Raw genomic sequence first — 27,382 nt, forward strand, 5'->3', positions numbered from 1 at the left:
ATCGTAGCGGATGTTTAAACAGCACTTTAACAGTATGCTTATTAATGTAGAATGAATGACAAAGGTGGAAGAAGCATGCTCTCTTTCAGGCAGTAATGAATGAAGACTGTTTACGGATTTCGAGAGATGTTACAGCAAAACGGTGAGTTTCTCTGACAAATGTTGAAATGTGTGATTGAGATAATTGTAACTTTGAAGAAATGATTGATTTAGCTAGCATTTAGCTCTGGTCCAGGTCCTCAGTGCGCCTTCCTCCGTAGTGAAAGGATACGCACTAACCGCCCTGATCCAGAGCTATCATGCAGCGTGCACTTACGTTCTGACTGATATTATTATTTGCAACTTAGTTATCAGTTCAGTTTTATGGTATATTGTGTCGTGATTGGAAGTGTCGTTTTATATTTTGGTGATCGACTAATGAGAAAAACTCTAAAAATGTTGTGATTTATTTTTTTTGTCTTCGAGGATCATGCGGGGAAATGTACCTACATTTATAGGTCACTTCAGTTACTGGTAGTTTGCTGTTATTGTAGCCTACATTTGCGTAAGGACATTAAATAAAATTGTGAGTTTATTGTTGGTTATTTGTTATTTATATTTTATTATAATAATATTTCAAAGCAACTGTGATTAATCATTCCAGACGGCTACGCATTATTAAGTGTTCAATAAGCAAAGCATAGCTGTTCGACTCGGTGGCTAGTTAAATGTTGTAAATAAATGTTTTTGTAAACAACGAGATGATCAATATTTAATGAATAGTTTAAATGGTGAAAATTGTAAAATATTTTAAATCCGTCAGGTTGTTGTAGGAACCATGCAGTGCATGTTGTTCATGTCAATTCATGTGATTAAATCTGTCGCATGAGCGCTCACGCACACTCAGCCGGTTATATCTCAACCTTATTCTCAGAATATTGTGTGTGCCATCAAGTAGGCTACGCTAGCCTAGACATAATAATAAGATAGTGTAGCACAACACGACCCACTTAGGTCTTCCATACAAACTGTCAAGTGAGTTGAAAGAGGCGCCTCCTCAAAAATCCCCTGAGCGCCGAGATTAACCGGGGTGAAATGAATGTGCGCTACCGTCACTAATGGCAGGCGACACATAGGGCAAATGTTTCATTTTCTCGTAAAGTCATCGTGTTCATCCTTAACATAAATGTGTGTCAGGAAAGAGGGCATGTGACACAATGAAGACAAAGCCTTACAGCAGGCGGAGGAGCCAGCCCCTCTTCCAATATCGATCAAAAGTGTCTAGTCGGGTGGTAGATTCCCTTTCAGCACACAAACTCAGTTTCAGAGAAAATGGTCCTATATATATATATATATATATATATATGTGTGTGTGTGTGTTTAGTCTATGCACTTACTGAACCAGTGTGCTGGTCCATGGTTCTGTAGAAGCTACAGCTTCTGGGCTATGATTTATACATTCTGAATTGTAAATGCCATGCTAAATGCGTATGTTACTTGCATTATGATTCAAATTTGCATTTGTTTTATATAGCCTATCTCCTAGTCTCGTTTGTTAGGCAGCAGTTCCCTGATGCCTATTTTCCCAACCTGGTTTCATAGACTAGACGAACATAGTAGACGTAACATGGTAAATGTAAATCTGAGATACTCAAATTAGGGAGTTTCGAGTTCCAATCTCATGACTGACAATTTTAGCATTTTAGCTAATAAGCAACTTTTCAACTGCTTACTGTTTTTGGGCTACTTTGCAACTACTTAGCATGTTAGCTAACCCTTCTCCTAACCCTAATTTGTTACACTATGATACAGCATTTAATTTGTAACATATCATACCAAATGGATGATGGACATCCAAAAAGTAATACATACCATACGAAACATAACATATCATATTAAATGGAGTGTCTTGGATTTACGTACAGAATAATACGGAATGCTCTGAGACCAGGTTGATTTTACCAGTGCTCTAGTGATCCATTCATTCACCCCTCTCATCATAAATGTGACCGACCAGCTTGATTCGGTCTTATGTAGCAAAATGTGAAATTTTGTTTTTACAATGGATAAAAGTAGAGACTCTGAGCTAGAAAATTGTATATCATACACTACAGTTAAGGAACAATGGGAAAGTAATTATGCTTTGAAAGTTGATTAATTTGTAACCCCACTTTTGAGAAAATGGTCCTTAAATATTTTGGTGCACCTACTGGAGTGCTCTTCTTTGTCTACACACATTCAAATCAAAATCAAATCAAACTGTATTGGTCACATGCACCGAATACAACAGGTGACCTTACAGTGAAATGCTTACTTACGAGCCCCTAACCAACAATGCAGTTTAAAAAAGTATGGATAAGAATAAGAAATAAAAGTAGCAAGTAATTAAAGAGCAGTAGTAAAATAACAATAGTGAGACTATATACATGGGGGGTGGGGGGGGGGGTAGAGTTATTAAAGTGACTATGCATAGATAATAACAACAGAGTAGCAGCGGTGTAAAAGAGGGGGAGAGTGTGGGGGCCCAATGCAAATAGTCTGGGTAGCCATTTGATTAGGTGTTCAGGAGTCTTATGGCTTGGGGGTAGAAGCTGTTTACAAGCCTCTTGGACCTTGACTTGGCACTCCGGTACTGCTTGCCGTGCGGTGACAGAGAGAACTTTGACAATTTTTAGGGCCTTCCTCTGACACCACCTGGTATAGAGGTCCTGGATGGCAGGAAGCTTGGCCCCAGTGGTGTACTGGGCCGTTCACACTACCCTCTAGTGCCTTGTGGTCGGAGGCCGAGCAGTTGCCATACCAGGCAGTGATGTAACCAGTCAGGATGCTCTCGATGGTGCAGCTGTAGAACCTTTTGAGGATCTGAGAACCAATGCCAAATATTTTCAGTCTCCTGAGGGGGAATAGATTTTGTTGTGCCCTCTTCACAACTGTCTTGATGTGCTTGGACCATGTTAGTTTGTTGGTGATGTGGACACCAAGGTACTTGAAGCTCTCAACCTGCTCCACTACAGCCCCGTCGATGAGAATGGGGGCGTGCTCAGTCCTCTTTTTCCTGTAGTCTACAATCATCTCCTTTGTTTTGATCACGTTGAGGGAGAGGTTGTTGTCCTGGCACCACACGACCAGGTCTCTGACATCCTCCCTATAGGCTGCCTCGTCGTTGTCAATGATCAGGCCTACCACTGTTGTGTCATCTGCAAACTTAATGATGGTGTTGCAGTCATGAGTGAACAGTACAAGAGGGGACTGAACACGCACACCTGAGGGGCCCCAGTGTTGAGGATCAGCGCGGCGGATGTGTTGTTACCGACACTTACTACCTGGGGGCGGCCCGTCAGGAAGTCCAGGATCCAGTCGCAGAGGGAGGTGTTTAGTCCCAGGGTCCTTAGCTTATTGATGAGCTTTGAGGGCACTATGGTGTTGAACGCTGAGCTGTAGTCAATCAACAGCATTCTCACATAGGTGTTCTTTTTGTCCAGGTGGGAAAGGGCAGTGTGGAGTGCAATTGCATCATCTGTGGATCTGTTGGGGCGGTATGCAAATTGAGGTGGGTCTAGGTTTTCTGGGATAATGGTTTTGAGGTGAGCCATGACCAGCCTTTCAAAGCACTTCATGAGTACAGACATGAGTAGTCATTTAGGCAGGTTAACTTTGTGTTCTTGGGCACAGGCACTATGGTGGTCTGCTTGAAACATGTTGGTATTACAGACTCGGACAGGGAGAGGTTGAAAATGTCAGTGAAGACACCTGCCAGTTGTTCAGCGCATGCTCGCAGTACTCGTCCTGGTAATCCGTCTGGCCCTGCGGCCTTGTGAATGTTGACCTGTTTAAAGGTCTTACTCACATCGGTTGCGGAGAGCGTGATCACACAGTCTGCCAGAACAGCTGGTGCTCTCATGCATGTTTCAGTGTTATTTGCATCGAAGCGAGCATAGAAGTAGTTTAGCTCGTCTGGTAGGCTCGTGTCACTGGGCAGCTCTCGGCAATGCTTCCCTTTGTAGTCTGTAATGGTTTGCAAGCCCTGCCACATCCGACGAGCGTCAGAGCCGGTGTAGTACGATTCGATAATGCAAGAATGGCGCTGACAGAGATGGTTGCCTCGCTTCACGTTCTTAGGAAACTATGCAGTATTTTGTTTTTTTAATGTATTATTTCTTACATTGCTACCCCAGGAAATCTTATATCTTATTACATACAGCCGGGAAGAACTATTGGATATAAGAGCAACGTCAACTTACCAACATTACGACCAGGAATACGGCTTTCCCAAAGTGGATCCTGTTTGGACCACCACCCAGGACAATGGATCGGATCCCAGTAGGCGACCCAAAACAACGACGCCGCAGAAGGGGCAGATGGAGCGGTCTTCTGGTCAGGCTCCATAGACGAGCTCATCACTCACCGCTCCCGAGTATACTACTTGCCAATATCCTGTCTCTTGACAACAAGGTAGACGAAATTCGAGCAAGGGTTGCCTTCCAGAGAGACATCAGAGATTGTAACATTCTCTGTTTCACAGAAATATGGCTCACTCCGGATATGTTATCAGAGTCGGTACAGCCACCCGGTTTCTTCATGCATCGCGCCGACAGAAACAAACATCTCTATGCTAAGAAGAAAGGCGAGGGAGTATGCCTTATGATTAACAAGTCGTGGTGTGATCATGACAACATACAGGAACTCAAGTCCTTTTGTTCACCTGACATATAATTATTTACAATCAAATGCTGACTGCATTATCTACCAAGAGAATTATCTTCGATTATAATCATAGCCGTATATATCCCCCCCAAGCAGACACCTTGACCGCCCTGAAATAACTTCATTGCACTCTATGTAAACTGGAAACCATATATCCTGAGGCTGCATATATTGTAGCTGGGGATTTTAACAAAGCTAATCTGAAAAAAAGGCTCCCTAAATTTTATCAGCATATCGAATGTGCGACACGGGCTGGCAATATTCTGGATCGTTGCTACTCTAACTTCAGCGACGCATACAAAGCCCTCCCTCACCCCCCTTTCGGCAAATCTGACCACGAATCCAATTTGTTGCTCCCAGCCTATAGACAGAAACTGTTCCGGATAGCCTCAGACAACAACATTGATGTATATGCTGATTCGATGAGCGAGTTTATTAGCGAGTGCATCGGTGATGTTGTACCCACAGTGACTATTAAAATGTTCCCCAACCAGAAACCGTGGATTGACGGCAGCATTCGAGCAAAACTGAAGCGCGAACCACTGATTTTAATCATGGCAAGGCAACCGGAAACATGACCAAATACAAACAGTGTAGCTATTCCCTTCGCAAGGCAATCAAACAAGCTAAGCATCAGTATGGAGACAAAGTAGAGTTGCAATTCAATGGCGCAGACATGAGACGTATGTGGCAGGGTCTACAGACAATCACGGATTACAGAAAGAAAACCAGCCCCATCGCAGACACCGACGTCTTGCTCCCAGACAAATTAAACAACTTCTTTGCTCAATTTGAGGACAATACAGTGCCACTGACACGGCCCGCTACCAAAACCTGAGGGCTCTCCTTCACCGCTGCCAACATGAGTAAAATATTTAAACGTGTTAACCCTCGGAAGGCTGCCGGCCCAGACGGCATCCCTAGCCGCGTCCTCAGAGCATGCACAGACCAGCTGGCTGGTGTGTTTACGGACATATTCAGTCAATCCCTATCCCAGTCTGCTGTTCCCACATGCTTCAAGAGGGCCAACAACATCTCCACCCCACTGATCCTCAACACTGGGGCCCCACAAGGGTGCGTTCCTGTTCACCCATGACTGTGTGGCTATGCACACCTCCAACTCAGTCATCAAGTTTGCAGACGACACTACAGTGGTAGGCTTGATTACCAACAACGGCGAGACGGCCTACAGGGAGGAGGTGAGGGCCCTCGGAGTGTGGTATCAGGAAAATAACCTCACACTCAATGTCAACAAAACAAATGAAATGATCGTGGACTTCAGGAAACAGCAGAGGGAGCACCCCCGTATCCACATTGACGGGACAGTAGTGGAGAAGGTGGAAAGTTTTAAGTTCCTCGGTGTAAACATCACGGACAAACTGAAATGGTCCACCCACACAGACAGCGTGGTGAAGAAGGCGCAACAGTGCCCCTTCAACCTCAGGAGGCTGAGGAAATTTGGCTTGTCACCGAAAACACTCACAAACTTTTACAGATGAACAATCGAGAGCATCCTGTCGGGCTGTATCACCGCCTGGTACAGGAACTGCTCCGGCCACAACCGTAAGGCTCTCCAGAGGGTAGTCAGGTCTGCACATCGCATTACCGGGGGCAAACTACCTGCCCTCCAGGACACCTACACCACCGATGTCACAGAAAGGCCAAAACGATAATCAAGGACAACAACCACCCAAGCAACTACCTGTTCACCCCGCTATCATCCAGAAGGCGAGGTCAGTACAGGTGCATCAAAACTGGAACCGGGACTGAAAAACAGCTTCTATCTCAAGGACATCAGACTGTTAGACAGCCTTCACTAACATTGAGTGGCTGCTCCCAACATACTGACTCAAATCTCTAGCCACTTTAATAATTAAAATTATTAAAATTATACATAAATAAATGTATCACTAGTCACTTCTAACAATGTCACTTTATATAATGTTTACATACCCTACATTACTCATCTCATATGTGTATATACTGTACTCTATACCATCTACTGCATCTTGCCTATGCCGTTCAGCCATCGCTCATCCATATATTTATATATACATATTATTTTTCATTCCTTTACACTTGTGTGTATAAGGTAGTTATTGTGAAATTGTTAGATTACTTGTTAGATATTACTGCACGGTTGGAACTAGAAGCACAGGCATTTCGCTCCACTCGCATTAACATCTGCTAATCATGTGTATGTGATCAATAAAATTTGATTTGATTTAGTACTGTATTGACGCTTTGTCTGTTTGATGGTTCGTCAAAGGGCATAGTGGGATTTCTTATAAGCTTCCGGGTTAGAGTCCCGCTCCTTGAAAGCTGCAGCTCTCGCCTTTAGCTCAGTGCGAATGTTTCCTGTAATCCATGGCTTCTGTTTGGGGTATGTACGTATGGTCACTGTGGGGATGACATCATCGATGCACTTATTGATGAAGCCAAAGACTGATGTGGTGTACTCCTCAATGCCATCCAAGGAATCCCGGAACATATCCCAGTCTGTGCTAGCAAAACAGTCCTGTAGCTTAGTATCTCTTTCATCTGACCACGTTTTTATTGATCTAGTAACTGGTGCTTCCTGCTTTAATTTTGACTTGTAAGCAGGAATCAGGAGAATAGAATTATGATCAGATTTGCCAAATGGAGGGCGAGGGAGAGCTTTGTGTGCGTCTTTGTGTGTGGAGTAAAGGTGGTCCAGAGTTTTTTTTCCCCCTCTGGTTGTACATGTAACATGCTGATAGAAATTTGGTGGAACAGATTTAACTTTCCCTGCATTAAAGTCCCAAGCTACTAGGAGCGCCGCCTCTGGGTGAGTGTTTTCTTGTTTGCTTATGGCGGAATACAGCTCATTCAATGCTGTCTTAGTGCCAGCCTCTGACTGTGGTGGTATTTAAACAGCTACAAAAAATACAGATGAAAACTCTCTAGGTAGATAGTGTGGTCTACTGCTTATCATGAAATACTCAGGCGAGCAAAACCTTGAGACTTCCCTAGATATTGTGCACTAGCTGTTATTTACAAAAATACATAGTCTGCCACCCCATGTCTTACCAGACACCGCTGTTCTATCCTGCCGGTGCAGCGTATAACCAGCCAGCTGTATGTTGATAGTGTCGTTGTTCAGCCACGGCTCTGTGAAGCATAAAATATTACAGTTTTGAATGTCCCGTTGGTAGTTTAATCTTCCGCGTAGATCGTCTATTTTATTGTCCAAAGATTGCACGTTTGCTAGCAGAATGGAAAGAAGTGGGGGTTTATTTGATCGCCTACAATTTCTCAGAAAGCAGCCCTCTAGCCCCTTTTTCTCCGCCTCCTCTTCACACAAATCACGGGGATCTGGGCCTGTTCCTAAGAAATCAGCATATCGTTTGCGTGCGTCAGGCTCGTCAAAGGAAAAAAAGGATTCTGACAGTCAGTGGTGAGTAATCGCGGTCCAGATATCCAGAAGTTATTTTCGGTCATTAGAGACGGTAGCGGCAACATTATGTACAAAATAAGTAAAAAAATAAGTTACAAACAAAAAAACAATCAGTTGGGGGCAGGTGAAACGTCTGCCTTCTTTTCTGGTGCCATTTTAGTGAAGGTAGCTATGATATGGTCATTCAGCATTGTTCACACCCTCTTAAACCTTAGCCCCAGCCATCTCTTTAAGGATTCACATGTGAGGCCATGTGCTAAACAGAGTGAGTACGGTAATGTACTAAACAACCAACGATGTCAAGACTAAAAGCTGGTTTATACTACGTCTATCGACATGTCTGTAGAGGGTTGTCGCAGTGACATCATGAACATTCTATTGTCATCTGACATCAAACTTGTTGTTATGAAAAAGTATTAACACAAAATGACAGGCAGTCTGTTGGTTCAAAACAGCATAATTGGTGTATTTTAACACCAATAAACCGAGCGTTTAAAATTGAGTTTAGTATATGTCAATCTAGCAAACCAGGCAACTAAAATAAACTTTCTAAACAAGGTTTTGGTTAGTTTCTAGTTTGTTAGCCAGTTCAAATAATGACCATATCATATCTGACAACGTCTTAACTATAACATATTTTTATTAATTATTACAGTAAAATAAACTCACAACAAGTTAATGGCGAGCTAATTATAGAAAATAACTTATGGCTGTGAGTGTGACGAAATAAAAGCAGGTCATTTTACTGGAGCATTTTAGAACTTGGACACTGTCTAGTTGTCCTAACATTATATCCCAATTTGACTTTGGTGCAGATCATGATTTTCTTCACATTACTGTCTCTGGTAAACACATACTATATCAAATAAAATACATGTTTATTTGTCACATGCACAGGATACAGAAGGTGTAAACGCTACAGTGAAATGGTTACTTGCATAGTGGAGCCTTTTGTTTAGACATGTAGGTAGGTAGGTAGCTAGCTAGCTATCCCAACTCATAACGTTACTTCCATGGATGAATCTGCAGGTAGCTAAAGCTAACCAACTATGTTCAATGTTAGCTAGCTGGCTAACATTGGGCTATAAACTAGTAATGTAAATGGCTTTCTGAGATACAAATAATATTACTAACATTAGCTAGCTAGCTAACAGTATTCTTTAACTTGCAATGTAAACATCTTTCTGAGAAAATTAGAAATGTATAATATCTGAAAATGTATGTAGCTAGACTCTCTTACCTGTGTGTATAGAAAGTGAACACCCCCTTTTAAAAAGGTTTTGTTGCCTTACAACCTGAAATGGAAACACATAAAATCAGACTTTATTTACACACGGATAACCTACAATGTCCAAGTGAAATTTTTTTCTTCAAAAAAATAAACAGTAAAATACCCTATTTGGATAGGTGAACACCCCCCAGAGTTAATACTTGGTGGAACCACCTTTTGCTTGAATTATAGCCACGGGTCTCTTTGAATACGTCTCTACTAACTTTGCAGACCTAGACTGTGCAATATTTGCCCATTCTTCTTTGCAGAATTGTTTAAGCTCAGTCAAATTGCATGGTGACCGCTCATGGACTGCACCCTTCAAGTCCTTCCACAGATTCTCAATAGGATTTAGGTCGGGGCTCTGACTAGGCCACTCAAGGACTTTCGCCTTATTTTCCTTCAGCCACTGTACAATTGCTTTGGCAGTGTGCTTTGTTTCATTGTCATGTTGAAACGTGAACCATCTTCCCATTTTTAACTTCCTGGCAGAGGGCTGCAGGTTCTCCTCAAGAATCTGTCGGTATTTTGCACTGTCCATTTTCCTTTCTATCCTGACAAGTGCTCCAGTCCCTGCTGAAGAGAACCACCCCCACAACAGGATGCTGCCACCGCCGTGCTGTACTGTTGGCATGGTGTTATTTGAGTGGGAAGATTTATTGGGTTTTTACCAGACATATCATTTTGCTTTCTGACCACAGCACCTTTTGCCACTTAGCCTCGGAATCTACAATGTGCATTTTGGCAAAGCTCAAACAAGACTTGATGTGGCTTTTTTTGAGGACTGTTTTTTTTCTTGCCACCCTACCATGGAGGCCAGATTTGTGGAGCGCTTGTGATATTGTGGTCACATACACACATTGACCAGTCGTTGCCATAAAGGCCTGAAGATCCTTCAAAGTCTCTATTGGGTTCTTGGTAGCCTCTGTGATCAGTCTCCTCCTTGCCGGTCATCCAGTTTGGAGGAACGGCCTGAACTATCCAGGGTCTGGGCGTCGCCATATGCCTTCCATTTCTTAATAATGGTCTTAACTGTGCTCCGAGGGATAGACAACGCCTTTTAAATCATTTTATTTCCATCCCCTGACTTGTGCCTTTCCACAACTTTATCTCGTAGATCTTTTGAAAGTACCTTTCCGCCCGTAGTGGATTCTTTGCTTTGAATTGCCCTACTAAGCAGTGGAGTCCTCTATGAACAACTGCTTTTATTCTGAACTAATCAAAGTCACTACAATTGATCACCGATGGAAGTAAATTAGCTTGATTTGTTATCTGGAAGGTTTTTGGTTATACCTCAGAAAATGTGAAATTGCAATTCTAATTCTTATTCAAGTAGGGTATTTTACTGTTTTACTTTTAATACATTTAAATATTTATTTTTCTCCGCTTGGATATTGTGGGTTACTGTGTGTAAATAAAGAAATGTCAAATGTTGTGTTTTCATTTCAGGCTCTAAGTTAACAAAACATTTTGAAAGGGGGTGGTGACTTTCTATACCCACTGTACATGGATGACCGCTTCTCCCTCTCTGTCACGGATGCCATGGTTGCCCTTCGTTTGAAGATGTAATCCGGAGACAGGTGTTTTATACAACAGCCTTCTGTGTGTTCTATTTTCAACTCCTTCCGCATATTTGCAATCAAACGGCAGAATTTTCTCCATCTCTTTAGCTGTCATGCTCTGCTTCCACTGGGCAGAGCTAGCAGGAAGGTTCTTGTCTTTTTCTGTGGTCAAACCAACAAGGCTCGTAATTTAACAATTTTATTCGTATTTACAGATGGCAATGAATGTTCACATGTTCCAGAAGGCATTTCTGCCAAAAAACACATTTTAATAAAAATAAAATTATGTTAAAGTGAAATGCCTGTCCTGTGAAGTAGTGACGTGCAACATACACCTAATTTCCTGAAACGAGTCACAAATGTAACTGGGAAATTAACCATTTTATAATTTAAGCATCCATCTTGAACAGCCATAGGGTAACAATTCTGCTCTGCCACACAGGAGAGTGTTGCTTTAGTGTTGCTCTTGTAATAATGTAATTGGTTTAACAAGGCTTCTTGACCCACACTCATTTCAGAATTATTTTTTGGTCAAGTAAAGACTGGGCTGTTCCAATTTGTTAATTTCTCCTCTGCACATCACAGGGACTGAGTCAACTCTGTAGCTGCAGGGTTAAATCTTTTTCAGTTAAAAAGACAAAGGCAAGATGTAACACACTCTTTGGCTGAGTCTTTGCCTTAAGAGTGCAGTTTAACTGCTTAGAGTGCAGTTTAATTATATAACTGCTTTGACACAATCACTCAACAATTCCACTGTATAGAATTACACAAGTCACTCTCTAATATTAAGGAAGTCTCGGTTCTGCTCACCTGAGTTAGAATATCTCATGATAAGCTGTAGGCCACACTATTTACCAAGATCATTTTTATGTATATGTTTTGTAGTATTTACCACCACAAACTGATGCTGGCACTAAGACCGCACTCAACGGGCTTTATAGGGCCATAAACAAAAAATAAAGAAATGCTCACCAAGAGGCAACGCTCCTAGTGGCCGGTGACTGATGAAGCGGATGCTAAACTACACGCCTGTTTCGCTAGACCAGACAGGAAAATGTTCTGAGATTCATCCGATGGCATTGAAGAGTTTAGCACATCAGTCACTGGTTTCATTAATAAGTGCATCAACGACGTTGTCCCCACATTGACCAAACATACATATCCCAACCAGTAGCCATGGATTACAGGCAACATCCGCACTGAGCTAAAGGCTAACGCTGCCGCTTTCAATGGGTGGGACACTAATCCAGACCCTTATAAGAAATCCTTCTACACCCTCCAACGAACCGTCAATACAGGACCAAGATCAAATCCTACTACACTGGCTCTGATGCTCGTCGGATGTGGCAGGGTTTGCAAACTATCACAGATTACAAAAGGAAAACTAGCCGCAAGCTATCCAATGGCACGAGCCTACCAGACAAGCAAAATATGTGTACCTTCTAAGCACGCTTCGAGGCTAGCAACACTGAACTATGCATGAGAGCACCAACTGTTCCGGATGACTGTGTGATCACGCTCTCCGTAGCCAATGTAAATAAGACCTTTAAACAGGTTAACATTCACAAGGCAGCAGGGCCAGACGGATTACCAGGACACATACTCAGAGCATACGCTGACCAGTTGGCAAGTGTCTTCACTGACATTTTCAACCTCTCCCTGACCCAGTCTGTAATACCTATATGTTTTAAGCAGACCACCATAATCCCTGTGCCCAAGAACGGCAAGGTAACTTATCTAAATGACTATCGCCCCGTAGCAATAATAGCCATGACATGTTTGAAAGTCTGGTCATGGCTCACATCAACACCATCATCCAAGACACCCTGGACCCACTCCAATTCGCATACCGCCCCAACAGATCCACAGATAACACAATCTATATTGCACTCCACACTGCCCTTTCCCACCTGGACAATAGGATCACCTATGTGAGAATGCTGTTAATTGACTACAGCTCAGCGTTCAACACCATTGTGCGCCACAAGCTCATCATTGAGCTAAGGACCCTGGGATTAAACACCTCCCTCTACATCTGGATCTTGGACTTCCTGAAGGGCCGACACCAGGTGCTGAAGGTAGGCATCCACACATCCGCCACGCTGAACCTCAACACGGAGGCCCCTCAGGGGTGCATGCTTAGTCCCCTCCTGTACTACCTGTTCACCCACGCATGACTCCAACACATTAAGTTTGAAGACGACAAAACGGTGGTAGGCCTGATCACCAACAACGATGAGACAGTCTATAGGGAGGTGGTCAGAGACCTGGCAGTGTGGTGCCAGGACAACAACCTCTCCCTCAAATTCAGCAAGACATAGGAGCTGATTGTAGACTACAGGTTTTCGGTTCTGTTCCCTGTACTGGTTTTAACCCCTAATCTAATCAAATTTATTTGATGAGATTTTAGGCAACAACACAACAGGCACAATCTTACAGTTCACAGAATAGCCTACTTTAACCTACCTCACATGCATGTGTAGCCTAGTTTAAATACAACCAATGAAGACATAGGAATACAACCTAGCAGTCTTACAGCATTTATCTCTCAATATCAAAACAAAAATAAAGAATGACACCCTGTGTTCATGGAGGGAGTCTGTACGAGGCCTGGCAGAGAATTATAAAAGTAGTTTGCGACGTCGTCACAGGAATCTTCTCCTTATTGTGGCTAATTAAATGTTCATTAACAGTATCAGTTCTTATCCTTGCCATATGTATTGTCAATCAACTAACTAGTTCACGACTTTAGATGTCCTCTTCTTTCAGGACATTAACAGAAGGTCCAATTACTTCCACAGGAAACTTTTGTAAGTCACTTCAACTCACAGCTCTCTTTTGATGTTGGTAACAACTGTTAGATCACTCCAGCGTGTAGCTAGCTAGCATCACTCTGGCTGGTAGCCAGCTTGTTCGATTGATCTTCACAGCAATCCAAATGGCGAAATGACAGTCAGTATGTGTGTGAGGTAGAACCTCCAGAATAAGAAAGCCTGTGGTTTTACTGACGCCTATCTCCCATTAGAAAGACAAGACAACCTCCAGAGTATTCCAAACAGGACTTTATTGCCATATTATATAGATGGGAATGGTCTAAAACAGAATGAAGGTATGAGAATACAATAAGTACAGTATAATGTAAGAAGACAATAGCAGTAGGCAGTAACAATAACAAGGAGAGCAAAGGGACTGAATAAATTCACTGCAACAGTGAATGGCAGGCTATTACATAGTAACAGGCAATAACAAAGGACAGTATGAAATGAATAACAAATAGATAATAGGAAATACTGGCTAATTGCTACTGACAATAATATAAGTAATAACACAATAGTAATAAGATGAAAAAACGAAGCAACACCGCTCTCTCACTTTTTCCTCCTGTTGCATTCACACCTGCGCACTCACTCGAGCCCTCTCTCTTTGGTCCTCGCACCAGAGCCGTGGCGTCACTGCTAATAGAATAAGTGAGTCACATCTCTCAACTCCACCACATTACCCTCTGCAAAACCCTGCCAAGTCTGAGTACCTAGGCAATGTACCCCTAGAGCTCCTCTGAGATCGCCAGGGACCCTCCCAATGCCGTCTCTTTATGCCTGCAGCCTTTCCCCTCTGGGCTAGTTGCCTTTTCCCCCCGACCTCAACAGATTTGTCTACTGCAGCTTGCAGCACTCTTGCTGGGCCATCCTGCTGACTGTCCGACTGCAAGACCCACACGGAATTGTGAGGGTCGACCAAATAAAAAATGTTGTGCACAATCTTCTCACTCTACAGAGGGACGGTGATTTTTGGTGTAGTGAGGCAAAAAAGTATTTAGTCAGCCACCAATTGTGCAAGTTCTCCCACTTAAAAAGATGACAGAGGCCTGTAATTTTCCTCATAGGTACACTTCAACTATGACAGACAAAATTAGAAAAGAAATCCAGAAAATCACATTGTAGGGTTTTTTATGAATTTATTTGCAAATTATGGTGGAAAATGAGTATTTGGTCAACTACAAACAAGCAAGATTTCTGGCTCTCACAGACCTGTAACTTCTTCTTTAAGAGGCTCCTCTGTCCTCCACTCGTTACCTGTATTAATGGCACCTGTTTGAACTTGTTATCAGTATAAAAGACACCTGTCCACAACCTCAAACAGTCACACTCTAAACTCCACTATGGCCAAGACCAAAGAGCTGTCAAAGGACACCAGAAACAAAATTGTAGACCTGCACCAGGCTGGGAAGACTGAATCTGCAATAGGTAAGCAGCTTGGTTTGAAGAAATCAACTATGGGAGCAATTATTAGGAAATGGAAGACATACAAGACCACTGATAATCTCCCTCGATCTGGGGCTCCACGCAAGATCTCACTCCGTGGGGTCAAAATGATCACAAGAACGTTGAGCAAAAATCCCAGAACCACACGGGGGGACCTAGTGAATGACCTGCAGAGAGCTGGGACCAAAGTAACAAAGCCTACCATCAGTAACACACTACGCCGCCAGGGACTCAAATCCTGCAGTGCCAGACGTGTCCCCCTGCTTAAGCCAGTACATATCCAGGCCCGTCTGAAGTTTGCTAGAGAGCATTTGGATGATCCAGAAGAAGATTGGGAGAATGTCATATGGTCAGATGAAACCAAAATATTACTTTTTGGTAAAAACTCAACTCGTCGTGTTTGGAGGACAAAGAATGCTGAGTTGCATCCAAAGAACACCATACCTACTGTGAAGCAGGGGGGTGGAAACATCATGCTTTGGGGCTGTTTTTCTGCAAAGGGACCAGGATGACTGATCCGTGTTAAGGAAAGAATGAATGGGGCCATGTATCGTGAGATTTTGAGTGAAAACCTCCTTCCATCAGCAAGGGCATTGAAGATGAAACGTGGCTGGGTCTTTCAGCATGACAATGATCCCAAACACACTGCCCGGGCAACGAAGGAGTGGCTTCGTAAGAAGCATTTCAAGGTCCTGGAGTGGCCTAGCCAGTCTCCAGATCTCAACCCCATAGAAAATCTTTGGAGGGAGTTGAAGGTCCGTGTTGCCCAGCAACAGCCCCAAAACATTACTGCTCTAGAGGAGATCTGCATTTTGCAATAAACTTTTGTTATCTCAATACTTTGTTATATACCCTTTGTTGGCAATGACAGAGGTCAAACGTTTTCTGTAGGTCTTCACAAGGTTTTCGCACACTGTTGCTGGTATTTTGGCCCATTCCTCCATGCAGATCTCCTCTAGAGCAGTGATGTTTTGGGGCTGTTGCTGGGCAACACGGACAGAGCTTTTGAAAGAATTTCAGTGTAGTGGTTTTCTGATGAAATAGGTCTGAAAAGGTCCTGATTCCTAGAGTATGCCAAAGATTAAAGTTGGCATCCCTCAGGGCATTTGGCAAGTCTGGGTTGCCTACTATAGGCGAGTGTGAACATATTTGGGAGGAAATGCCCAGGTATTTCTTACAGTCCCTCCACGCTAGTAGGGTGCTGTAAATCCCAAAGGTTTTGGCTATGTTGCCCACTTCACTAAAGTTATTAATGAATATAATTGAGCTTAAGGGCAATGAACCACAGGATTGGGCTTCTATCTGAATCCACGTTGACTCTTGTCTGTTTGTGATCCATGTTAGCATGTTGCGGATTTGGGCAGACCAGTAGTACAATTGAAGGGAGGGAAGGGCAAGACCACCCTTAGATTCAGGTTTCGATAAAGTGGAAAACTTGATCCTAGGTTTTTTATTGCCCCATATACATTTGTTGATGCTTTGGTTAGTTGTTTTGAAAAAGGAAACTGGGAGATAGCATGGGAGCATCTGAAATAAATAGTTCAGTCTAGGGAGGACGTTCATACGGATTAAATTAATTCTTCCTACTAAGCTAATTGGGAGGGAGATCCAGGTTTGGAGATCGTTCTTGATTCGATCCAGGAGTGGAAGATAATTTTCCTTGAAAAGGCTATTCAGATCTGGTGTTATGAAGATCTCGAGGTATTGAAACCCCTGTGTTTTCCATTGGAAAGGACATAGTGTCTTCATAGAGCTGGTGAGTGTAATATTGAGAGGGCAGACAGTGGATTTGTTAAAATTGATCTTATAACCTGAAAACTTGCCATACTGAGCAATTGTGTCTAAAATGAGAGGGAGGGATTTCTCAGGGTTGGATATGTAGAGCAAGACATCATCCGCGTAAAGCGAAATCTTGTGCTGCAGGCCGCCTGCAGAAACACCCATAATACTGCCAGAGGCTCCTCCCCCAACAAGTAGAGCAGGGGAGACAGCGAGCGCCCTTGTCTTGTGAAGGACGAGCAGGATAGGGGGTCCTTGTCCTTTTTGAGCAACACTGTAATGCGAGCTGTGTGCATTGAGTCTGGGAGAACTCCGTTTTTGCAAAAATCCTCCAGCATTGGCATGAAGATAGGGCTGAGCTGGGGCCAAAAAGCTTTGTAGAACTCTCTGGGGAATCCATCTGGGCCTGAGGACTTATTAGGTGGCATGGAGGTAATTGCCTCCAGGATCTCCTCAGGAGTGAAGGGGAGTTGAGATCTTCTTAGTCGGTCTCTGATAGTTTCGGTAGCGAGATTCCCTCTAGGAAAGAGTGGAGTTCTGCCTCTGTGTGTTTTCTCTCAGAGGTATATAGTTTGCAGTAAAAATCATGAAAAGTTCAATTGATATTTTTTCGGTCATATGCGACCTCGTCCTCTGCTGTTCGGATAGCCATGATTGTACGCTCTAACTGCTCCTTTTTTAATTGGTAAGCAAGCAATCTACTGGGCCTATTGCTATACTCATGGTATTTCTGTTTAGTAAAGAAAACGTTTTTTTTTTATCTCCCGAGTGTAGTCCAAATTCAGTTTGGCTTTGGCTGCTTTAAGATGACTCCAGTTGGTGCTGTCTGGGGATTGTTTATGTATTTTTTTCACAGCATTCCAGCTCCCTCTCAAGATCTAGCCTGTGTGCTTCCATTGCTTTTTTCTTAGAGGAAGCATATGTAATTAGATGACCTCTTAGTGTGGCTTTAGCAGCGTCCCACATTGTGGCCGGAGAAACAGGATACTCTTTGTTGTCTTGTGTGTAGTTGTCTATCCATGTAGTTACCAATGTATGGAACGCTTCGTTTGATAGCATGGAGGTGTTGAATATCCAGCTCTATGACCTCGGGATGGTTTTTGCAGAGATCAAAGCGGAGGTGGACAAAGGCGTGATCTGAAAGTGCTATGGGTCCGATTGTACACGTGGCTGAATTTATGAAACTCTTTGGGATACAAATGTAATCTATACGGGAGTAGGTGTTATGGACATTAGAGTAGTATGTATCGTCCATAGTTGAGCTATTAGTCTCTCTCCAGATATCTATCAGTACCATCTCTTTAGTAAGAGAGTTCAACATCTTCGCAGATCTAGGATTTGTGGTGGGGACTTGAGATGATTTGTCTAGGGTTGGGTTAAGGATACAATTAAAATCTCCAGCCACCACGCCAAAGGAAACACAATGCTCATTGAACAGAGTTATCATTTTTGACATGAAAGCAGGAGTATCTGTGTTAGGGGCGTATATGTTTAAGATAGTAATTGGTTGACCATATAGTGACCCAGTTATCAAAATAAATCTCCCCTCCGGATCAGATATGTTTTTGTCAATTATGAATGGAACATTGTTATGGATAAGTATGGCTGTGCCTCTACTGTTTGATTTGAAAAATGAGAAATACACCTGTCCCACCCAAGCTCTGCGGAGTTTGGCATGTTCGGCATCACAGATGTGTGTCTCTTGTAATAGAGCGATCTCTGCTTTTTTCTTTTTTAGAGCACATAGTATATTTTTCTGTTTTATTGCATGCCCTAGACCATGGCAGTTCCATGTCAATAGATTTAAGGTACTAGTCATCGTCATCGAACAGTAATCCAACTTTAGTGCAAGCCATCGCTGGGTAAAAGTGGATAGTAGTTACAGCTGCGTTCACATAAAAGGAAAATAAATGGTGTACATAAAATAATAATCTCTGAACACCCCAGCCGAGTTCCCAAACAACTCGACACATCCCGTTGGATCTATTACCCCCCCGCTCAGTCTCAATTCTGTGTTCTGAAAAAAACTAAAAACCGGGAACAGTTAGCAATGCACAACGTCTCCCCCTCCTCACCAAAGAAATGCCTCCTTCTCTCCTCTCCACCCCGCATTGAGTAAATGACACAGTTGCCCTTGTCCAGACTACACTAAAAGAGGGAGAAAATAAAATCAATAGCCCAGCCTACATATACAGTACCTCCCCCAAGGGACATAGGGAACCCCAAGTAATAATAGCAACAAAAAAAACAGGGAAATAAAAGTAGGTTGAAACATTAGTAGGCCTAGGTTAGGCTGTAGAGCCTATCCCTCTCAGCTAAAGGAAAATAAATATAAATTGGACGGCTATAATGACATTTAGCAGGGCGGGTGGGTCTTTGGATATCGGCTATATGTTGTCTTACCTCCTTTAGTAATAGCATTTAGGCATTGGTCCATTTCTCATTGACCAGGATTATCTTTCAAAAAACGTTTCTCAGGAAACGTATGGTGATTGGGCGCGGTGGTTGTCTGGCTGCTGGTGGGGGCCTCAGTGCTCGGTGAACTCTGTCGAGTTCTATGGGCCTGTCGGTGGACAGGTGGAGCCACTCGGGAAGTTTGTCTTGCAGGTAGCGGATCAGTGGCATGTTTTCCTCTTCTTTTTCGCCCAGATTTAATAGAACACAATTATTCCTTCGCCCCCTGTTTTCCAGGTCCTCTGTTTTCTCTTCCAGATGATCTATTTTCTTTTTAGCCCATGCTATTGTTTCCATGGCATCTGTCAATAAGTTTTCCATGGATAGGATTCACCCCTCTGCCTCGTCCAGGCGCCCCGCGTTTATGGTTATCTTGTTGTTGATGTCAGGCAAAGCGTTTTCCAGGATTGTCACCTTGCCCCCTATCGCACTGAGCTGAGAATTAATGGCATCTAATTTAGTGTTGAGTTCTTTTTTTTTTTTTATCATCATTAGTCACATCATGCAGCATGAGAATGAATGAAAAATCAAAACATATGGCCAAACGTTTGTATCACAACTAAAGTTACATAAACAAGTCTAAATTAAGCATGTAGGAGGACCTGTTTCTTTGTGAACCCCTCAACACAGAATAGAAACACGTGCGCAATCCGTCGGAAATCGTGTAGAGAAAATATCCTTTCTATTTTATTCAGCTATGTTCAATTGTATTTTTAATAATATAAAATAATTTAATATCTTACCTTTATTTACCTAGGCAAGTCAGTTAAGAACACATTCTTATTTACAATGAGGGCCTACCCTGGCCAATTGTGCACCGCCTTATGGGTCTCCCAATCCCAGCCAGATGTGATGCAGCCTGGATTAGAACCAGGGACTGCAGTGATGCCTCTTGCACTGAGATGCAATGCCTTAGACCACTGCACCACCTGGGGGCATCATCATCATCATCATAATAATAATGCCATGGAATTCTCCAAAAATCTTGTCTGCTAAATTAATTAGCATTACCCACAGCCATATGGAATAGCCAGATCAGGGCCTAACATAAGGACAACTCAGAGTGTGCTATTCTGTTCTTCTGAAATAGACTACATTTTCTTCATATCATGTTTCTTTAGACCTGTCTAAAATAAATCATGGATTAATTGTGATGGTGTAGGCTATATTACAGTGATTTATTATCATTTTTAAATGCAGATGTTCGAAAGGTCTACATCAGTGGCTTGTAGGCGATGCGTGGAAGCCAGGAGATGCTAAATGTGTTTCTGTTAATTAACAGTCATGAGACCGGCAGTTATTTGCTTGACAATCACCCACCGGCTGACAACATTTCATGACAGCCACATCATCCATCTCCATCTTAGACTGGGACCCCTTTTTAGTTTGGTTTATCTAAAATGGGTCACAGAATAGTTCACAAAATAGCATACTGTAACCCACCTCACGTGTAGCCTAGTTTAAAGCCAGCCAATGAAAACATACCAATACAACCTAGAAGTCTTAGAGCATTTATATCAGATAGCTCAATATCAAAACAAACAAGTAATAGGGAAAACCACATCTCTCAACTCCGCCACACATATCTATAGACACCTTTACAGGGTGGGTTCCAACGCGTTTTCCCATTGAGAGACTTCAGAGTTGTTGCAGGTAAATTATATTCATTACTCACAAAGAACTGTCTGGGTTGTCACACAGTTCCAGGCTGATAAATGGAAAAACAAAACAATATAGTCCGGTTGTTCTAACAGGATTCCAAAATGGTAATGATATCAAGAAAAGGTAAACCCATGAATGTCAGAAAATAATGCAAGATAAATTCAATGGTTTACACGGTTGAAAGCAGGTTTCTCTTTGACATCTTCCATACAGGCCTCCTACACTTCCAATTATACTGAGGCCATCTTTACCCATAATCCTTTTATGCTGTCCAACTAGGTGTCACAATAGTCATAAAGTTGGGTTTCTGTACATACAATTTTATATTCAATGACAAATCAACCAAAATATATTTTATACTGTACATTTTCTTTATGTACCAAAATGGGTCTAACAATGACCGTCAAGGTTGATGACTAGATGAGTCGTCAAGGTTAGTCAACAGAAAGTCGTTTTCAGTTGAGATGCACCAACTAGGAGTTGTGGTATTACTTGTCTATTGTGTGGCTTTTGGTTGCTTGCTAATTGATTCTCAGCAAAGAAGCACTTAAACCTGCAAATGACTCAACATGCTAAGGGCCTTGACAAATCAGATGTACATTTCCATAAAGCCGAGGGCTGACATTAAACCATGTTGCCGCTTTTGGACAGTCGCACATAGTCATGTATGTGTGACTCACTATGCACATAACTCAGCTTCTGTGTCCTTCCAGCAACTCACTCACTCATTCTTCCTTTAGTGGCCCCTAAGGGTTTTTCTGTGAATTATGTAATTATGTTTCTGTCTCTGTATGTGTGTGTCAGTAAGGTAAAGTCTATCACATTAGACTACAGTGGCTGTAGAGTAGACAAACCACGAGAAGGAATGGATTTGGCTTACATATTAGGGGACTACTGTAGGTCTAGAATTTTGTAAAACAGAAAACTGTGAAACAAGCCAGAAAAACACCTTTTGCGATCAAAATTAAAAAGCTATTGTTAGTTTGCTTACTAGGCCAAATAGGCCATCTTCAAGCTTGATTTGTTCCAGAGATATCCAACCAATATGAATGACATGGGGCGCAGGGTAGACCTGTGGTTAGAGTGTTCGACTAGTAACCGGAAGGTTGCAAGTTCAAACCCCCGCGCTGACAAGGTACAAATCTGTCGTTCTGCCCCTGAACAGGCAGTTAACCCACTGTTCGTTCCTAGGCCGTCATTGAAAATAAGAATTTGTTCTTAACTGACTTGCCTAGTTAAATAAAGGTTAAAAAAAACATTGCTCTGCAAATAGAGTGATTTAGAGTTAATCTTGTGATTTCCTCATTTGTGTTTGCATACCATCAAAGGTTTTATATATACAGTGCCTTGCGAAAGTATTCGGCCCCCTTGAACTTTGCGACCTTTTGCCACATTTCAGGCTTCAAACATAAAGATATAAAACTGTATTTTTTGTATTTTTGTGAAGAATCATCAACAAGTGGGACACAATCATGAAGTGGAACGACATTTATTGGATATTTCAAACTTTTTTAACAAATCAAAAACTGAAAAATTGGGCGTGCAAAATTATTCAGCCCCCTTAAGTTAATACGTTGTAGCGCCACCTTTTGCTGCGATTACAGCTGTAAGTCGCTTGGGGTATGTCTCTATCAGTTTTGCACATTGAGAGATTGAAATGTTTTCCCATTCCTCCTTGCAAAACAGCTCGAGCTCAGTGAGGTTGGATGGAGAGCATTTGTGAACAGCAGTTTTCAGTTCTTTCCACAGATTCTCGATTGGATTCAGGTCTGGACTTTGACTTGGCCATTCTAACACCTGGATATGTTTATTTTTGAACCATTCCATTGTAGATTTTGCTTTATGTTTTGGATCATTGTCTTGTTGGAAGACAAATCTCCGTCCCAGTCTCAGGTCTTTTGCAGACTCCATCAGGTTTTCTTCCAGAATGGTCCTGTATTTGGCTCCATCCATCTTCCCATCAATTTTAACCATCTTCACTGTCCCTGCTGAAGAAAAGCAGGCCCAAACCATGATGCTGCCACCACCATGTTTGACAGTGGGGATGGTGTGTTCAGGGTGATGAGCTGTGTTGCTTTTACGCCAAACATAACGTTTTGCATTGTTGCCAAAAAGTTAAATTTTGGTTTCATCTGACCAGAGCACCTTCTTCCACATGTTTGGTGTGTCTCCCAGGTGGCTTGTGGCAAACTTTAAACAACACTTTTTATGGATATCTTTAAGAAATGGCTTTCTTCTTGCCACTCTTCCATAAAGGCCAGATTTGTGCAATATACGACTGATTGTTGTCCTATGGACAGAGTCTCCCACCTCAGCTGTAGATCTCTGCAGTTCATCCAGAGTGATCATGGGCCTCTTGGCTGCATCTCTGATCAGTCTTCTCCTTGTATGAGCTGAAAGTTTAGAGGGACGGCCAGGTCTTGGTAGATTTGCAGTGGTCTGATACTCCTTCCATTTCAATATTATTGCTTGCACAGTGCTCCTTGGGATGTTTAAAGCTTGGGAAATCTTTTTGTATCCAAATCCGGCTTTAAACTTCTTCACAACAGTATCTCGGACCTGCCTGGTGTGTTCCTTGTTCTTCATGATGCTCTCTGCGCTTTTAACGGACCTCTGAGACTATCACAGTGCAGGTGCATTTATACGGAGACTTGATTACACACAGGTGGATTGTATTTATCATCATTAGTCATTTAGGTCAACATTGGATCATTCAGAGATCCTCACTGAACTTCTGGAGAGAGTTTGCTGCACTGAAAGTAAAGGGGCTGAATAATTTAGCACGCTCAATTTTTCAGTTTTTGATTTGTTAAAAAAGTTTGAAATATCCAATAAATGTCGTTCCACTTCATGATTGTGTCCCACTTGTTGTTGATTCTTCACAAAAAAATACAGTTTTATATCTTTATGTTTGAAGCCTGAAATGTGGCAAAAGGTTGCAAAGTTCAAGGGGGCCGAATACTTTCGCAAGGCACTGTACCTGCATACCAAAATAGGAAATGTGACCTCGCTTCATCTATCTTTCCTTCTCTCTCTCTACCCTCCAGATACTATGCATGAGACGACCATGATCAGCGTGGCGGCCACCAACTGCAACCTGACCTACTTTGATGACCGCGTGCCCCTGGTCGTGCTTTACAGTGTGGTACTGATTATCGGGCTGCCCGCCAATATCGTTACTGTCTACCTGACCTTCCTCCAGGTGCGCCGCAAAAACGTCCTGGGCATCTATCTGTTGAGCCTGTCCGTGTGCGACCTCATCTACCTCTGCACCCTGCCCATGTGGGCCGACTACGCGAACATGGGCCACCAGTGGCGCTGGAGCTCCATGGCCTGCAAGGTGACGGGCTACTTCTTCTTCAACAACATGTACATCAGCATCTTCCTGCTGTGCTGTGTCTCCAGCGACCGATATGTGGCCGTGGTCTATGCCGTGGAGTCGCGCGGCCTTCGCCAGCAGAGGTTGGCAGTTGCGGTTACCATGGTAATCGTCTTGGTGGTGTTCATGGGCCACGTGCCAGTTTTTACCATGATGGAGGGCAACGTGGTAGAGAAGAAATGCTTCGAGCCGGGCCAGAGCACGCTCACAGTGACGGGTTTCAACTACGCACGCTTCGTCCTTGGCTTCTTGGCCCCGCTGGTCGTGCTGGTGGTCACCAACCGTGCCATCCTGGCCAGCGTGCAGGCCAGCACGGGGCTGCAGCCGTGCCAGAAGGAGCGGGTGCGCTACTTGGCGATTGCCGTGGTTATCCTCTTCCTGGTGTGCTTTGCGCCGTACCACATCATCCTGCTGCTGCGCGCAGTCACCTTCCACATCCCCAAGCTGCAGAAGACATGTGACTTTGAGGAAAGAATCTACACCCCTTACACTATCTCTTTGGGCCTGTCCACCTTAAACAGCGCCATCAACCCCATCCTCTACGTGCTCTCCAGCGACAACATTCGCAAGGAGCTGCGTCGCGGCCTGAAATACCTCCGGGGGCGGGCCACCCTGCAGCCGCGTTCCACCGACAGTAGCCAGCACAAGATGCACAACTCCAAGAACTCGTCAGAAGTGGCGGCCGCCATACTGGATGTGGCGAAGCATGACAGAGGAAGGGTAGGGGTTTGATATGTGAGCCAGAGTGGAATGCAGATATGACTGCTGAAGGAACTCTGGGATGGTGACTTGCAGGTACTCTGGGATGGTGACTTGCAGGTACTCTGGAATATTAAACAAACTCAGCATAGAGCCAGGTGGAACCCCAAACATAGCAAGAGCAATGGGAGACAATGTATTCCAGCCATCCCAGAAACCGACTGGAATGTATATGATTGAAATGTGTCAAGTAGGACTTCAACCCCGCTTTAAGTTAATTTCTGCCTAATATTTTGCTGTTCGTCTCCGGTTGAAGAAATTGGGTCATTCCTGCTATGCGGTACCTTTTGGACCTCATAACTTTTGTATTCTATTTGTAGTATTCTATTACATTTTTTTTAGGTGCATAATCATAACAGGGTGGAACATAACAGGGTGGAACATAAGGTGGAAATGTGGAGCCTATATTAGTCATAGCGCTGGGAGTGAGCAAGATTGAGCTAGCATAATGGTGAACCATTGAACAGGATTTTAAATTCTCTTATTAAACATATTTTAACATTTGTAAATGTTTTGATTTGCTCTAATTTAGCCTAACCAGGTGGAAATGTATGAGTGGGACATGCAGACTATGAATATTTATTTAGCCGTGCACCATTGTTTTCCTACCAAAGAAATGATGACTCTTCCTAAATATGGTGTCATTGTAGGGAGGGGTTGTTTTCTTAATTGGAGAATTACGACAAACTAACAGGATGGAAAGTGATATCAGGGACACACAGAAATAAATAAAATGATAATAAATAAAGTAATCATGAAAAAAACGTTATTTTATGAGAGAATTTAACTAGGACTATAAAATAATGAAAACATTTTTTAAATAGTGTATTTTATGGCTAATATTTCTCATGGAAGTTGATGAATAACAACCGGGGACAAAAAATACCTACATCTACTGAAGAAAAGTGTTCAAAATGCATAGAATTCCCTTTCAATATCCTTATGTTTGTGTTTTTAAGGTAAAGGACACCTGACTTTATATTTAAAGCCTTTTAGAATCCACATTTTACACTGAATAAGAAGTAATATACTGAATCCTGGGGACAGAAAAGGCACCACATACGGATGTAGGAATTACCCAATTGTCAATGTTTGCCAAATTCAGCATTTATTTGTGTCCATGTGAAAGAAAAGTTTGAAACTTGACTGCTCTGGTGCTAATGTAGAAGTGAGAAACAGATTTTCTCTTAATGGAAAAATTGTGTTTTCCTTTGGACAAACAGTAGTTGTTAAAGAAATTGTGCAAAATGTGATACGCTGCGATACATATTATACATATATTGTGTTTGTCTCTAGAAACATAGGTGGTTTCACAGTAGATGAGACATAGATCAACAGCATGCTCTTACAGTTTATTTTATTTTGAAAACTAAAATGTTTAGTGTTCGTCGTGTTTTTGGTGTTGTGTTTTTGCAACATGAAGATATTACCTTTTATATACGTTGAGTGTTTTTCATCCTATGTGGCAGACCTTTTTAAAAGTTTGTGAAAAGCAAAGGCTTGTTCTTGTTATTGAAACATTTCATCTCGATGAGTATTATTTATACAGTTTTTACTGTACATTTTTAAATAAACATTTGAAGTAAAATGTGACGTTTCAGTTTCATTATTGAAGTGGAAGTCTGTCCAGATGTATCTGGCTCCTACAGGTGAGATGTGAGTTTCACACTATAACGGGAACAAACAAAGAGTGAGAATGCATAGGCACTTCGAAGTATTGACACAAAAAGAAAGCATAATAAAAGCTTTATTTCACTAAATACACTGTCAGCTTTTTTAGTTTGCACGCATAGCCTACATTACGTGTGGTTCCAGCGTTGTGACATAGAAAAAAAACAGCATTTGATGTTAAAAGAATCTGAACATGCAGATGAAGGTGTGCTCAGGAACGGTCTCAATAGAAAGAGCATCCGGTAAGCTTGTGGTTTGGAACATTGTTTTTTTTTTCGCCGCCAAAAACATGCATAAAAGTGTCACGTCTAGCTGTTCTTGGGCATTGGTTGACACGATCATGGGTGAAAAGTGCATGAGGTGGAGAGATTGCACAGAAACATGAGAGATGTGGGCCATATAAAGTTGCAGGAATTCTTACCATTCTTAACCCATTGAATGTTTTCTCTTGTGATGCTCTTGTGTGTATGAACTTGGTTGCTA

General features: G+C 42.5%; 1 protein-coding gene across 1 annotated transcript; it reads left to right on the forward strand.

Moving 5' to 3' along the window:
• LOC110529754 (probable G-protein coupled receptor 132) lies at window positions 1-26,816 on the forward strand. The gene is made up of 2 exons (XM_021612236.2): window positions 1-142; window positions 24,138-26,816. Exons 1-2 carry the CDS (start codon window positions 100-102, stop codon window positions 25,199-25,201), a joined length of 1,107 nt encoding a protein of 368 aa, XP_021467911.1. The 5' UTR covers window positions 1-99; the 3' UTR covers window positions 25,202-26,816.
• The last annotated feature ends 566 nt before the right edge of the window (window positions 26,817-27,382 follow it).

This window comes from Oncorhynchus mykiss, chromosome 8 (genome assembly GCF_013265735.2).
Source record: "Oncorhynchus mykiss isolate Arlee chromosome 8, USDA_OmykA_1.1, whole genome shotgun sequence".
Classification (NCBI taxonomy): Eukaryota; Metazoa; Chordata; class Actinopteri; order Salmoniformes; family Salmonidae; genus Oncorhynchus; species Oncorhynchus mykiss.

Bases quoted from the DNA above. Each gene is read 5' to 3' on its own strand.
- LOC110529754 (XM_021612236.2), top strand. From the start codon at position 100: ATGAAGACTGTTTACGGATTTCGAGAGATGTTACAGCAAAACG. The intron at 143-24,137 runs GTGAGTTTCTCT...TCTACCCTCCAG, and splicing joins AGAGATGTTACAGCAAAACG to ATACTATGCATGAGACGACC.